At 48.9% G+C, this 15,529-nt stretch overlaps 1 protein-coding gene across 8 annotated transcripts in view; it reads right to left on the bottom strand.

Moving 5' to 3' along the window:
• SSBP3 (single stranded DNA binding protein 3) overlaps nucleotides 1-15,529 on the bottom strand; it is a 164,915-nt gene that overhangs the window by 108,123 nt on the left and 41,263 nt on the right. For 2 of the 8 annotated variants that reach the window (XM_072730843.1, XM_072730847.1), the window contains exon 1: nucleotides 10,507-10,662. The exons of the other annotated variants lie outside the window; for them this stretch is intronic. In XM_072730843.1, coding sequence (XP_072586944.1) covers nucleotides 10,507-10,647 — 141 coding nt within the window. In that variant the 5' untranslated portion in view covers nucleotides 10,648-10,662. Of the gene's footprint in view, nucleotides 1-10,506; nucleotides 10,663-15,529 lie in introns of those variants that run through there. 8 annotated transcript variants of the gene reach the window in all.

Here is a 15,529-nt window from a genome sequence, read left to right as displayed (position 1 = left end):
AGGCATAAGGGCAGGTCTTACTCCCCTACAACCCTCGCAACTCAAGATGGCAGCCACCAATGTGCCTCAAGCAGCGAGGCCAGGGGACTGACAGAAGTCGATGGGAAAGTCATTTCCACTTCTATGAAACCACCAGAAGCAAAAGAATCCTCCAGCAGGGGCAGTGGCAGTGATGATGGTAATACACATCTAGCCGGTTAGAGATCACACCAGAACCTTGTACCAAGGTTCTGGCACTCACATGCAAAGCAAATCCACAAAATGAAGCTGGCCTCAAGTGACAGGTGCAGCGCTGGACAGGCAGCCTAACATCTTGTTGAGAACCTGGGCTTGGCTCGAAACCCAGCTCCAACTGCCTTCAAGCTGTATGCCATGCATCCAGCCAGCAAGGATTTACTGAACACCTACTATGTGCTCTCAGTGGCCTCACTTGCAAAAATCGGGTGACAATACCTGCCTTCCTGAAGCTCTTCTGAGGACGGAACATGGAGACACATATAAAATGCCCAGCACAATGCTGGGCATATTAAAAAGAGCCCTTGTGAAAGAGAACAGAGTTATTATGGTCCTATTTTCCAAATCAGAGCTTGACACCCAAGGTCTCCATTAGTACCAACCCCTAGAATGTCAGCTCCATGAGGACAGGCAGGGTTATCGTCTGTACTGTTCCCTGCTGTACTCCAGAACCTACAACTGTGCCTGGCACATGGTAAGCACTCAAATGATAGATGAACACCTACTGGGTGCCAGAAATCTAAGGCACCCACTATTGGCAGAGGTTTTTTTTTTGTTTTTTTTTTTTTTGTTTTTTTTTTTTTTTTTTTGGCAGAGGTATTAAAATGGTCATGACAGGGCAGCCCAGGGGGCTCAGCAGTTAGGCACCGTCTTGGGCCCAGGGCCTGATCTTGGAGTCCCAGGATCAGGTCCCACGTAGGGCTCCTTGCTTGGAGCCTGCTTCTCCCTCTGCCTGTGTCTCTGCGTCTCTCTCTCTCTCTCTCTGTCTCTCATGAATAAATGAATAAAATCTTTAAAAAAAAAAAACTGTCATGACATGCAGAACAAAAGGACAGAAATCTGATATTATAAACAAGGATTCTGCTTCCCAACAACCAAGGAATGAAAGGGCCATAGGATCCCCCTAAATGAAGCCAAATTAAAAGAGGAAACCAGCACGGAGCTGCCTCTGGTTGCGACCTTGGAGAAGCACACAGGCTCCACCTGAAGCAAGCAGGTAAAGGATTAGTGACATCTTAGTATTCTTCATAAACTGAGGTCATCATACAAGATAGGTAGCCAAGGAGGAAACGAGTGTAGAAGGGCTAGAAAAACATATAGAAATCACTGTTTTACAGATATCTTTTTCAAGAGAGAGCTCCCACTTTAGTCAGGATTCACAAAAATGCCACCTTTTTTAACTTTATACCCGTTTCTACTTCACGTTCAAACACCCTGGCAAGTGTCCTGAAATACATAACACAAATTGCTGGCCATGTTGAACTCCTTCGTCCATCACCCACCCGGGGTCTCTTCGGCCATGGCTGTTGGCTGTCACTCCAACTCTTCTACCCCAGATTAAACCTCACCAAACCCTAACCTGGGTACTGAACTGGAAATGCCTTTACCATTCCACCCCTAAGGGCTGTATCTCACCTGCCACTTCCCCCCTGGGACTATTAAGAACCACTATGATTTAAGACTCAGGGGGCATCTGCATGGAAAAGCAGGATACCAGGGGAACACCTGAAGGCCAAACCACCGCCTTCTTGAGGTGAGTGACCCGAAGGCAGGTTGCTTCCCTTCCCTGAGCTCCAGTCCCACCAGCCAGAAAAACTGGTACACAATAGTAACAGTACCTCCCCACTGGGTTGTTGTAGAGGGCTGAAAGAAAGAACAAGGGAATGGCTCCTAAGGGGTCCTCTTCCAAAGTGAGACACAAATGCCGTTACTAGGTACTCTGGTCTTCACTTTCTCACCGCGGAAGGATGGACCAACATGCTAGAAAACTGGCCCAAGCGCAAGGCAGCCCTTGCAAAGCAGAAGGGGTCTTCGTTTTTCTCAAGTGCTGAACAAGTCCAAGAAAGGCTGTGGTGCGATTTACAAGGGCCACAGCCAAGAGAGATTTATCTGCATATGGCCTTCTGATGGCTTTCTAAGACCGTGCACACCCTCGTTTGGCTGAGGACCTCAGCAGCAAGTAATTTTCTAATTGATTCATTAGCACTCCAATCAACTACTACTTTAGACACAAAGGGCCCCACTCGGGTCTGAATGCCTAAGCCAGGGATACTGGCTGAATGAACCACTAGCCTCTGGTTAGCTCGGCCCAGAGACTGTGAAGAGAACCCCCAGGGGCCCTCCAGGAACCATACCTACCTGGGAAAATTACCCAGCGTCTGGAAACAGAGCCTACACAGCTTCTTAACTGATATTTTTTGTAATGAGAGTCTTCTGACTAGAACATGATTATGCAAAAATGCTACATGAATGAGATCTTAGGCAAAAAGCCTGACAGGAGATACAACCCCCACTACACACACCCCCAAAAGAAGTTAGCACAACGTTCGTTTAAGTGGTGGAATGATGGGGTGACTTTCTTCCTTCTGCTTTTCAGAATGAGCGTGTACAGGACATTTAATTCCTTCAGTTTTCTCAGGTGTAAAGCCACAGCAATTACACCCAATTCCCAGTTACTATAAGGATGAAATTAGATTATGTATGAATAAGCAGCACCCAAGAGCTGTGGGCACTGGACAGTGTACCAGGCTTACCCACCAGCTCAGTGACGAGAGGGCCAAACTGCCTCTCAGGCCAATAATCAGAGTTATGCTCAGGGAGGTTATAAATTACTCCCGTCACTTGTGAATTGTTGAAGCCACAAATGCTAAAAATTCACAGATCTCAAGGGTAAAGCTGTGATAATTTAAATATAAATTAAGCTTTAAAAAACAATCCTCCTTCATTATTCCATATTCCTCTGGCATAGGAGATATTCACGTAGGACAAGGTTCCTCAACAGATTCACCTAAATAAGAAGGAACATGCAGCAGATGCTATAAGGGAATGGTCAGAAACTTCACAGGCCCTCATGAGATTCAGGACCTGCTTTGTTGCCTGTACACCCAGATGTCGAGAAGTCCTCAAATGTAACGTGGCATTTTGGAAAGATTTCTGACTCACCCAAGCCTGGATCAGCACTCTCAACCCACTCAAGCAGCCAGCCATCCACCCAACCCACCCTCCCACCTACCCATCATCCATCCAAACATCTCAAGGTTTATTCTCCACAAGGAACTCCCAAGAAACTGGGAACTCTCGGCAAATAGGCTTCCTTATTATGAAAGATAAAAACTTAGCAAGCACCCTCAATCTGCACAGCCTTGGGCTACATGGAGATCAAGGTACATGAAAGGACCAAAGGCCTAGAGATACTAGTTTCCTCATCAAAACCCAAAACTTCAGGAATGCCTGGGTGGCTCAGTGGTTGAGCATCTGCCTTCAGCTCAGGACGTGATCCCAGAGTCCCGGGATCGAGTCCTGCATCGGGCTTCCTGCATGGAGCCTGTTTCTCCCTCTGCCTGTGTCTCTGCCCCTCTCTCTCTCTCTCTCTCTCTCTCTTTGTCTCTCATGAATAAATAAATAAATAAAATCTTAAAAACAAAAACAAAACTTCAGAACTAGCACATGACATCTTAGGAAGCTTGAAGGAAATTGATTCAAGTCCTACTTCACCTAGCAAGAAGTCACCTGTTACCCCAGGAAGTGACATTCTCCAGAAAAACTGAATGTGTCCAAATTTCTTGGCTGGTAGGTATGGAGGTTTCCTCAAGTGACATTGTGAAAAGGAGTCAAACTTTTCCACAAAAATTCCTGAGAGAACCTTTGTCAGAAACTGTCCGCACTGGGTCTGCATCCACCCCACACTTCCTATGAGGCTTCATCTCATCTCCAAACCCCCACCTCTCTTCCCCTCACCTCCCACTCTCTAGAGAAGAAAGTCATCCATTTCATGTCTTACTATGGCAACATTAACACAATAAGGCAAACAGAAAACGTGGGTGGCTATCCTGAGTCTCACCTCACCAGGCTCTGGGCAGGAAGCAGCTGCATTTCACTCATCTTTTTGACCATCCAAGGATCTACCATGATTGGCATTGTACTCACTACTATTATTACTGTTAGCAGAAATACACAGAATAATGCAAAATTTGGAACCCCCCCCCCAATCTCAATCAACTGCTTTAAAACGTCAATATGGGGGTAATTTTTTTTTAAGATTTTATTTATTTATTCATGAGAGACACAGAGAGAGAGGAAGCGACACAGGCAAAGGGAGAAGCAAGCTCCATGCAGGGAGCCCAATGTGGGACTCAATCCCAGGACTCTGGGCTTTAGGCAGGCGCTAAACCACTGAGCAATCCAGGCGTCCCTATGGGAGTAAATTCTTTGCCAATTTTTCTTGCTCTAAAATAGAGGATGGTTCATGATAGAAGAACCTCAACAAAATCCAAGAGGCTCAACTAAGACCCTTCCACTCCACTCCACAACAAGCACAAAACCTACCCAACCCCATAGAATATAAGCAGACTCCGAGGGGCATCCCTTGAATGGCAAACCTGAGAACTCTAGGAGAAAACTGGGGGCACAGGGTCAGAGGGAAGAGCTGGTCCTCAAGTAGTCCATCATCTGTGTGGCTGTCAGTTTCCTCATCCATAAGGAAACCACTGAGGCTCTCCACACACCTCTGCCATGGGGGAGGGCAGGGTTCTGAGGGCCTCGGCCAGCTCTGGAGCCAATACAGTTTGTTTTCTTTATTCTGCATCTAACCAGGCTTCGGCGCTCTAATTACAACACAGCACATCTATTCTTTCCATGGAAATCAGGCCCATTGTGAGAGAAAGAATTTTGGACAAAAATCTAAGTCAAAGTAGGAAAGAACAAAATCACCTCCACTTTTATATCCTAGAGGTCCCAGAAATCTTCACATCAACCCATGTGTCCCCACTCCACCCAGTGACTTAGCCTTAATACACACACACACACACACACACACACACACACACACACACACAAAACCCAATCCCAGCAGCTTCAATCCTGAAGATCTCTTCCTTTAGTTGTTCTAAGATGCTTCACTTGTAAAGACCCTGTGGACCTGATCTGGCCTTCCCACCCCTAAGCCAAGAAGATCTCTCCCCGTAGGAAAATTAAAGCTTAGAGTATCCAGGTGAACCACCTGCAGAATCAGAACCCAATTCTGATCAACCTCTCTAGGTTCCACAGGAGACAGACAAAAGTGGGCAGAGTCCCAAGGCTGCCCACAAGATGTGGCCTGACCCCTGCCTCCCCCACAGTGCCGCCCAAAGGCGAGGGCTTGAAATGCATTAAAATGCCCGAAATGGACAAATTAACACAAGCCAGATAAAAACTAGCCAAAATCCTAAAGCCACCTACAGTGACCAAAAAGCCAGCCTGAGGTCCAGAAGTACAAAGAGACTTTGCCAAGACGCTGCTTCCATCCCCAGACTTGGACTGAGTGATGGGAGAGGGATGGAGGACGATGAGGTCAATTTCAGTGTTTTACAGGTGGAAGACTGTCGTGCAGAGGAGACTGACCACCCAAAGTACACGGGCATAAGAAGCTGGGCTGGCCGTGGGCCCTCAGCTGCAGGTGGCACACCGTGTGCCCTCCCAAGAATACTCCCACATCCCAACACGGGGTCATGCTGGCCAGCAATGGGTGACTCTCTCATTCCACTGCCCCAAACGATCCTCTGAACTGTAATCCTACTGTCTATGGACTCTCCTGATCTTATGAGGATGCATGTCCTTTTATCATCTGCAGTGCAGGTGCACCTCCCAATCCCTCAAACTCCCACCCATCAAGAGCCACATTCCAGCCCAACCTTCTCACACACCTGCCATACACACAGTAGATGGGACGGTCCAACACGGACCTGGTATAGCAGGGGAAAGTCCCTGTGTGGGATCCAGAAGCCCCAGGAGTGGAATATGCCATCGCTTCTGGTCCTTAGCTTCTGCGTCTATGAATTGCGAACAGTGAGCCTCCATAGCTGTCCTCTGGGCCTTTAATCCACAGACCTCTCTGCACAGAGCTGACTCTCTCAATGGGGAGAGGCAGTAAGCCATATAAAATTCCCTGACAAACCCCAGGCACACTCAATCTCTCTAGAGGGAAGAAATTCAAAAAAGCAAGAAACCCAAGAAGCCAACCAATTGGAAATCCCTTTGAACCTGGGCCCAGGCTAACATAGAACTCTGCACAGGACACAGTGCTTAGGAAAGCACAGCCTCTACACATGCCAATTATCAGGCCCATGGATTTCTGGGCAATTACAGCCAAGGGGAAGAGAGGAGAAACAGAGCCGACCCCTCTGAGAAAGGTGTCCTCAATACAAGGTCACTCTAAGGGAAGGTCCCTCAGACTAGGAGCCTCTCTGGCCAGGACCATGATGAGACCTGTCCATTCTCTGCAGGGCCCAACACATGCAACCTCTAACCAACATCTGCTGAGTGAACAAATGAGACTAACTATCCTGTCCTACTTTTCTCTGCTCTGGGCACCGGGCTCGGAGCACAGGAGACATGCAACTCATGTGCTGAACTGAATTTCTGGACCACATCCATCTGGAGGTATATACAGGAGGAGGGAACCCAGTGTAAATATTGCAATTGGGGGGTCTCCCCCGACCTTAAATAGGACCCCCAAAATTTAAGGATTCTTGTCCAACTAAAGACGTTCCCTGAAAATCCTTCTAAAAAGCCAGTCCCCTCTGAGGGCACGAGGAAACAGGATTCGATTTACACGGTGGTGTTTCAAGAAGGCAGCTATTGTATGCAGGAAAATGAACCGGAGTGCAGTCTTCTATCCACACCCTCCTCTTTGTGCAAGGGGACAAGTCCCACATTAGGGTTCCTGGAACCCAGCTCCCTCTCCTCCGCCCACCCTGCCTGGCCAGACCCCCATTAACGCACTGCTAGTGCCATCAACACTGTTGTTTTGGAATGTGCCAGTAATTCTAGTGGCAGGAACAGCAAGCTTTAAGCTCAGCAGAGAAACCAGCTGGAGAGGCAGCCTCATGAAATAATGAAATGCCAAACCAACCCCTACATCTTCTCCAGTCTCTCAGGTCACCTACCAGATTAGAAGGCCTGTTGCTACGGCAACCATATCTTGCAAGTGCCGGCTGAACTTCCCCATAATTTTTAACCCTTTAACTAGCTTGAGGAGGGTGGTGTGCAGGCGAGCCCAAACCATGGAGAGTTGGCTGGCTCTGGCTGTGCTTTTACAAATTAAAGCAGGGACGGAGAAAAGCAGCGGGCAGGGGGAAGGGCGAAGGTCCCACTTAAGCAAACAGACAACGCAGAAGAGAAACGCAGCACACATCCACCTTGCCATCAGCCACAGAACCACCACGATGGGTACCGCATAGCAAACTTTTCATGCACCTGGCAACTCCTGCAAAGCGCGGGAGCCAGGACAAGATGAGAATAAACAAAGCCAGGACGGGACTGTGCCTGCCCCTCCCGGCCAGGCTCCGTGCCCCTGTGCTGCAGACTTTGCCGGGCCCTTCTGTGGTAAGCAGAAGGCGGACAGGAGCCAGGCGGAGGGGGACAGATGGCCAGGCAAGCACTGGCACTTTCCAGTTGTCTGATAGACGCCTGCTGCCAAACAAGCTCCCACCTCCCTGCAGCCCCCCCCGCCCAGTACACACACACACACACACACACACACACACACACACACACACACACACGGCTCCTGGAAACTGCATACAGCCTCCAAGGCACCGGAGCACCAGGTTGAGCACCAGAGCTCTGGGGGCCGCTCCGTCTCTCCTCTGATCCCCCCACATCTGCAAGGCGTGGGGGATGCGCAGGCAGGGGCATCCACTCCCTCAATCGCCCAGGCTACTCTCTCTCTCCTTTCAGGGGGAAGGTCTTTCACACACACCCCCACCCCCCAACCACTAAACCCTCTTTGTGCTCCACGACCAGAGTTCATTGGGTCCTTCAGGAATAAATCTTAAAAATGACTCTCCTCAGCCTCTCAGAGTTGATGGGAGAAACTTAATGAAACCGTGCAGGGGCAGAAAAACACCAGCCAGACTCCAGTACTAGGGGGTGAAGCCAGCCCCCTTACCTCACACCACACTGTCTGTTGAGGGGGGCACGAAGGAGAAAGGGAATAGGGCCAGTAAGCAGGAGCAGAGGCTCCTGACCCACAGTCCAACTGATGGGGGGGGCCTGTGTGGTTTCCCAGAAGCCGAGAAGAGGTCTCTGGAAGGAGGGAAGCAAGAAGGGGCTAAGTCCACATGAGAGCAAAGACAAAGCCTAATAAAGGCACAGGAGGGAGGGGGAAAAGGAAGCAGGCACCCTGGGACCCAAAGGACAGGCTGGGCAGCAGCAGGGGATGGAGGGTGCTGCCCATGTCTCTCCAGAGTGCCTAGCACAGCACTGCCTGCCACACCCCTGCCCGCCCCCTGCAGCAGGCACTGGACAAATGCTGCACACACACACCACAACCCCATGCTTGACAGAAGGTAGTAGATTCACTTGGGGGGGGAGGGGCGCCTGGGTGGCTTAGTTGGTTGAGCATCTGACTGATTTCAGCTCAGATCATGATCTCAGGGTCGTGAGATCAAGCCTGGCAATGGCAATAGGCTCAGCACTCAGTGCAGAACCCACTTGAAATTCTCTCTCCCCCTGCACCTCCCCCATTATTTACATGGGCTTGCCCTCTTCCTCTCTCTCTCCTCTCTCTCTCTCTCTCTCTCTCTCTCAAATAAAATTTTAAAATATATTTTTTTAAAAAGTATGTTGGGTGAGGGGCAGGATGTACAACATGGGGGTCAGGAATGCTTCAGTAGGTTTTCTTGGAGAGCAGGAAGGGGGTGCCTTGCCAGTGTCCCAACACTATTAGCAGAGAAAAAGGAGAAAATTCAACCCTTCCCATCCCTGTCATCTTAACCTCCTGCCCCATACTCAACCACTGTCCATCCAGCCTGGCCACCTCCACCTGTCACCCATGCAGCTGGACATCTGGGAGCAAATCCAGTCCAGTATATTAAAGTCCTAATGTTCTCTCTGCCAAGTAATTAACAAAACGTACCACAAACGGCACAGCGCCTGGAGAGGAGGGATGATTTTTATTAGCATGTTCACCTGTCACCCAGGCCTTCCACATGCAGAGCAGTCAGTCAGTCAGGTTAAAGAGGAGCTGAGCAGAGGCTGTGGGGTGGGGGAAGCTCTGTCCCTGCCAAGAGGAAAGGCAGTACTTCGGCTAGAGTTTTATTGTTGGGCTGCATGCACTGGCCACCGTGATACCTGGGGTATACCTCCAGAAAGAGCTGGAGAAGGACCCTCCAAAGCCAAGGCAGTTAGGCAATCAGTGCTCACAGAATACTCTCCATACCATCCAGACACAGGGGTGTCCTTATAGTCGAATCTCCTTCCCTAACCTACACAAGGGCTGGGCTGTGACCACACGTTTACATCCCTCTGCAGTGTCCAGGATGGGGCAGGAGCTCCAAGAACATTTGGGAGATAAAAAGGAAATCACCTTTTCCATTGTAACCCTCCAGATGGACAGGCTGCCACCAACCTTATCCATTGTTTGGTCTCATGTATCCAAATCCTTAGGTTCATTCAATAAATCCTTACTGAGCACTTACTATGTGCCAGGCATTGTGCGTACAAGCATGAGGACTAACACACCTGTCTGCCCTCAAGGAACACCTCTCATCTGGCAGCTATTCTCTGTGCACCACCAGCTCTCCACCCCTGCCTGTGCTCAGCAGGCCCTCGGTATTTGATGGAAATGCTGGACTCTTAGACTCTCATCAGGTGCACCCCTGAGGCTTGCCCAGCGTGCCCAGTTCAGGTAGAGATAGACGAAGGCAAGGGCAGAGTCATAGGGTTTCTGTGCAAACCCCAGTAGCCAATGGCCAAGGCAAACCAGCCAGAAGCCTCACTGACAATTCCACAACTGTTAAACTAAAGACCCTGTCGTAGGGGGCTGCAGTTCTGGCCTTGCTCCAGGTTAGAAAGCACCAGGAAAAGAGACAAGAAGCCTGGCTTCCAGCCACAAAAGCTAACTTAACCTGCCATGTGACAGGAGAACGGGGGACAAGTTGATTTCTACCCTCTGGCCCACAGTATCCCCCCCCCCCATGTAAACCAAGGGAGTGGTCCCATCTAACATCTGAAGACACCCTAACAAGCAACATTAGGAGAGAATTACCATCCTGGCCAGACAGAGCTTTGGAACAAAGGACCCAGCAAAGAGGATTCCAGGGAGAGTGGGCACCCTGCTACCACGTCCCCACCCACGCTCTCAACAACACAGGGAAATTCTACCCACAGCTCTGAATAATAATAGAAGTAACATTTAGGTAAGGTTGGGGATTAAGCTAAACCTCACATAAGAGGCAGGGATGTTGGCATTTGGAAGCAGGAAACAGGCCTGGGAACGTACTTAATACCTACCACAGAGCAAAGCGGATCACGGCCAGCTCCTGACTCAAGAGCATCTTCGCCCCTGCCACACTTCTCCCTCTTGCCAACTCCAGACACTTCGAGGGTGCCAGGCCAAAGAGTGGGGCTGGAGGTCAGTTTTGGAAGCCACATTTTCAGAAGAACATTGGCAAACCAGAAGCCAGGAGAGAAGCCTTCCAAAACAGAACAGGAGCTATTTTAAATGGAAACCCATTGGTGGAGGCGGAGAAGTTTTATGGGAAGAACAGAGAACATGAATGAGTTGGTATAATTAACCACCCCCCCCCCAAAAAAAAAGCATAAAGAAGAGGGCATCTTTCTACTTGGTGGTGGTAATACCAAGAACAATTAGAATTAATTCTAATTGTCTAAAACTGAAACGTGCCATCCCGTCAGGTGGTGAGTTCCCCATAACTAAACATGAAGCAGACGCTGGAGAGAAACTAGGGCCAGGGAGGCTCTCAAGTTCAGAAGGGACTTTAGAAGTTATCAATTGATAAAATGCTGATGGCAGGGAAATGCAAGGGGGAGCATCCGGGCGTTTCGTATTTTAAAATAGCTTTTCCTTAAAAGGGGGGGGGGGGGGGGTAAGAAAAGCAAGGGGAAAAAAAGTGTAGGACTCCTAAGGAGGACTTGAAAATGTTCTTCCTGCCCCTAACCTACAGAGGGCTTTTTATCAACAGAAAGTTTCCCTGAGACAACCTTGGTCAAATTCTTGCGGGCTGCAGAGGTCACTGTTTTTCTGGCAAAAGCTGCAGGTGGCAACTGAGACCATGGCTAAGTAAGAAAGCTCCATTATGTAAACACTCAAACGCTTAGGGTGCCTCTGCAGAGCACAGAATCAGATAGCAAGCTGGGGAGCAGACCCCGTATAAGAAATGAGGCAGACTGGCATTCATCATTTTAAGGGGGCAAGCTGCCACATAGGCATCGTACGCCAGCATCCTACAACCTGGCATGCTGAGGGTGGACGGTGAGCTGCAGAAAGCAGTCAACACTCACCACCTACAGGGAAAACTGTTCCGATCATGAATCAGAGGTTACCACGGAGTCAAAACACGACCTCCACGCCCTGCCAGGTATCAGTGAGAACCAAGTATATTATAATCGCTACTCAGAATTTCATTTACTTGCTGAATGCTTAGGACCTAGAACAGTGCCCAGCACATAACATGTGCTCAAGAAATACTTATAGAAAGAACAGGTATTTAAAACGAATAAGCAAACCAAGTGGGGCACCTGGGTGGCTCAGTGGTTAAGCGTCTGCCTTTGGCTCAGGTCGTGATCCTGGGGTCCTGGGATTGAATCCCACATGGGGCTCCCCGTGGGGAGCCTGCTTCTCCCTCTGCCTATGTCTCTGCCGCTCTGTCTCTCATAAAGAAATAAATAAAATCTTAAAAAAAAAAAAAAAAAAGCAAACCAAGTATCTTCTCCCTTAGTTTTAGAGTCAATTACGTAACTTCTTTTCTCCCGCTGATTCACCTCTCTCCTTGTGTTCAGGCTCAAAATATTACATGAAAATTATTTTTGCATTCTCCAATTCTATGGTGGGATAAAGGAGCTGTCTAGAAGCTTAGGGTAAGAAGCTATGGCATGGGAACATGGAACCCTCAATTTGAGCTCCACAGGGGTAGGAATTTTTGTCTGTTTTATTCACTGCTTTATCCTCAATAACGTGGTACAACACTGGCACATGGTTTGTACTCAACAAACATCGTAAAAGCACCAGCAAACACATTCACTGTACGATCTTGGCACGATCTTGGCACGTCGCTTCTCTCTACAGGCCATCTTTTCTCAACTAGAAAATGTTAATGCCACAGGGCTCAGGGGTCCCCAGCCAGCTCTAATATGTTCCAAAGTCTGTGATCCAGGTGAGCTGGCCTACAAATGGCTTTGATCAAAAACCTGCCTGGGTCCCCCCAGGAGCTTCCACAAGGAAGGAAGCTAGGAGGCAGTGTGGTGCCATAGAAAGAACACGGGCTTTGGAGCCCAAATGTTTAAATCCCAGCTCAGCTCAAGACACAGGACTTAAGGGAATGTCACTGAACCTCCTAGAGCCTCAAGTTCCTCATCTGCAAATTGGGGGGACCACGCCTAGCTACCTGTTCAGGTTGCAGCCTGGATTATAGGATAATGCACATAAAAGCCCCTTGAAAGGGTTAAGGTTAGCACAGAGCAAGGCCCCACAAACCCTCACTCACAGAGGGACCCACATCATTTCCAGCTCTAGACTTTACAATTACTTCTACCCTTAAGGAGAAGATGCCAATTTGGGACAAAGTATAATCAAGACCAGCTCACAAGATCACATTATTTGAAGATTCACGATCTGTAACTTGGCCTGTCCTATGTACAAAGATGTAAATGTTTACCATGTGCAGTTCATCTCAAGCTTTTTGCTCCCTTCTCAGAAGACTGAACAGACAGTGGTTTAATGAAGAGAAGGGGAAATATTTGGAAAACTGACCACCCCTAGTAAGTAGACAAGAGCCCTTCTGAAGCTGCAAAATTCAACCCATGCTGGTGGCTGGCATCGAACAAGCAGAGAAATGCTGCCCCCAACAGAGCAAGCCCTCCCAGGCCTCAGGGAGGAGGTGAAGAGCCCATTCACCCTCCTCCCCACAGGCCGGATGCCAGCAAACAAGCAAGGCCCTAATCAGCGGTATATATCAACACAGCATCTATGAACAGCAGAAGTGACAGCCAAAATCAAGACAAGTGACCTTACTGGACATACCAGACATATTCAGGCCTTTCACACCACTATGATACTGCCGGGCAACGTGCGTTATCATTAAAAGGTAAAAGGCCTCGTTTTTTTTTTTTTTCTTTTACTCTCCCTGACTGGGAGGCGTGGTCAACTCCCCCACCACGCACCCCACCCTTTACCCCTCCCTCCCTTTCTCACTAAAAGAAAGTGCAACCAGAAGTTCTCCTGGAGAGAGACTAGGGGGCATAATTAAAACAGCTCAGGAAGGAGGGGCTTAAGGCCCGGGAAAGGTTTCTTGGGTGGCTTAAGGCAAAATATACCATATACATCTTTTCATTCCTGGTCGGGCATCTTATTTGCTTATCTTCACTCAGGTATTCACCTCCGTGGTTAGGACAAGCAGAGAAGACCATCAATCAACACATCCACGCGAATATCCTAGCAACGGAAAAAAACCCTCCCTCTTCTCACAGGTCATTCATTTCCTCACTCTGGCCCAGCTCCCCAAGAGCGTGCTGGGTGGTTGATGTCAATATTGCACCCCTCTGGACAATCCCCAACACAAGTAGGTGCTCAGTTAAGAACAAACTTCCTCTGGGCGCTTCACTGGCCCAGCCAGCAGAGTGTGCAACTCTTGATCTCAGGGTTGTGAGTTCAAGCCCGTGTTGGGTGTAGAGATTACTTATAAACAAACAAACAAAACTTCCTCATGCCCACTGAGTGGTATAGTCCACAGAGCAGACTCTCCACTAATAGTCCTCTCGACCCCCCAAAATAGGCCAGGCAACCCCACCAGGGGTTGCTGTGTGGAAAAACAGACTTCACTAATGAGTGGGGGATGGGCATTTGGGCTGTGACCATCAGGCTGAGACCTCCATGGCACCCTGGGCTCCCCGAGGCACCCTGGGTACCCTGAGGTGGGCCCTACACAGAGGCAGGGTCCTGTGATCCGCATAAGGAAGTCAGTCCACCAGGAAGGAACACCCAATGGGACATTTCTTCCCCTATATGCTCCCAGCCTTGAAAGCTTCAGGAAATAGCAGGTCCCCAAATCTAACTTTTTTCATAGACCAGGTAGTTGGTTTTAAGTCCCAGTTTATCTTCTTAAGCTGTCCAAACATTTGCCAGAGTATCTCAGCCACATGCTAGGCTGCCCTGGAGGTCTGTTCTGCTTTTAGTGGTCAATTTTTTCCCCTCTTTCTCTCCCCTCAGGTAATAGCAGAGCCTCCCATTTATAAGAGCTGCGTGCCTCCCGGAAGTACGAATTTGCCAGGATGGGGCTAGTGGGCCGGAGTGAAGGGTGGTCTCCAAGTGTGTCTGCACAGCACACCGCTGGTTCACTCAGCCACCTGTTTACATACAGGGAGAGTCTGGGAGAGGGGGGTGGGGCAGAGGCCTCCCAGCCTGCGCCATCGGATGCGCCACTCTCTGGAGGGCATTCCTGGGAAGGGAGGCATCAGGCCTTGGGAAGCCCACTCTAGCACAGAGCCCCTGAACGCCCAGAGACTATTTGCTGAGTCACATCTCAGTTTCCACAGGAAAATGATAAAGACATTTGCTCGTCGTAGCTGTGTGAGATTTTTCAATCCAGAACTGCAAAGCTCTTAAAAACACACTGCCTTGTTTTGCCAATCTGGGAAATGGGGACAAGTGTTCCCTTCTCAATTTAAAAGGGAAGGGCCAAGGGAGGACACACACAGCTTTCAGCAATGATATAAGTAATGTGCATTTCTTCACCTGGAGCAAAAGTATTATTTTAACACAATTCAAAGAAATGTGAGACAATCTTGCCACCAAATCAGCCGTCTGATACCACACTGACAGTTACAAAGAAGAGGGGTAACCTTTATTTATACTCCTCCCCCCCCATCACTAACCACAGTCTCCTCAGGCCCTCAAACAAGTAGCCTCTTAAAGAAACAAGCTGTATATGAGTGGGGAGCACAATACTGTTGTCCCTGAAACCACCCTGTGTACCACCTTTTTTTTTTAATTCTTGAGTGACACAGAGAGAGGCAGAGACATAGGCAGAGGAAGAAACAGGCTCCCTACAGGTAGCCCAATGTGGGACTCGATCCCAGGACCACGACCTGAGCCAAAGGCAGACGCTCAACCACTGAGCCACCCAGGTACCCCACCACCACCAATTTTTTTTTATGTCAAAATAAAATGCTAAGAAAGCCATACAGCGACAAAAGCAAGATTTATTTCCTCTCTCACTGTAAAGGTATATCATAGGGAAGATCTACAGGAGAAGGATAGAGGGAAAGGTATGCTGTTTTGTAGTAAGAGAGCTTCCTT

The sequence above is a fragment of the Vulpes vulpes genome, chromosome 12, assembly GCF_048418805.1.
Source record: "Vulpes vulpes isolate BD-2025 chromosome 12, VulVul3, whole genome shotgun sequence".
NCBI classification, from domain to species: domain Eukaryota; kingdom Metazoa; phylum Chordata; class Mammalia; order Carnivora; family Canidae; genus Vulpes; species Vulpes vulpes.
This window is presented reverse-complemented; position numbering and strand designations above follow the sequence as displayed.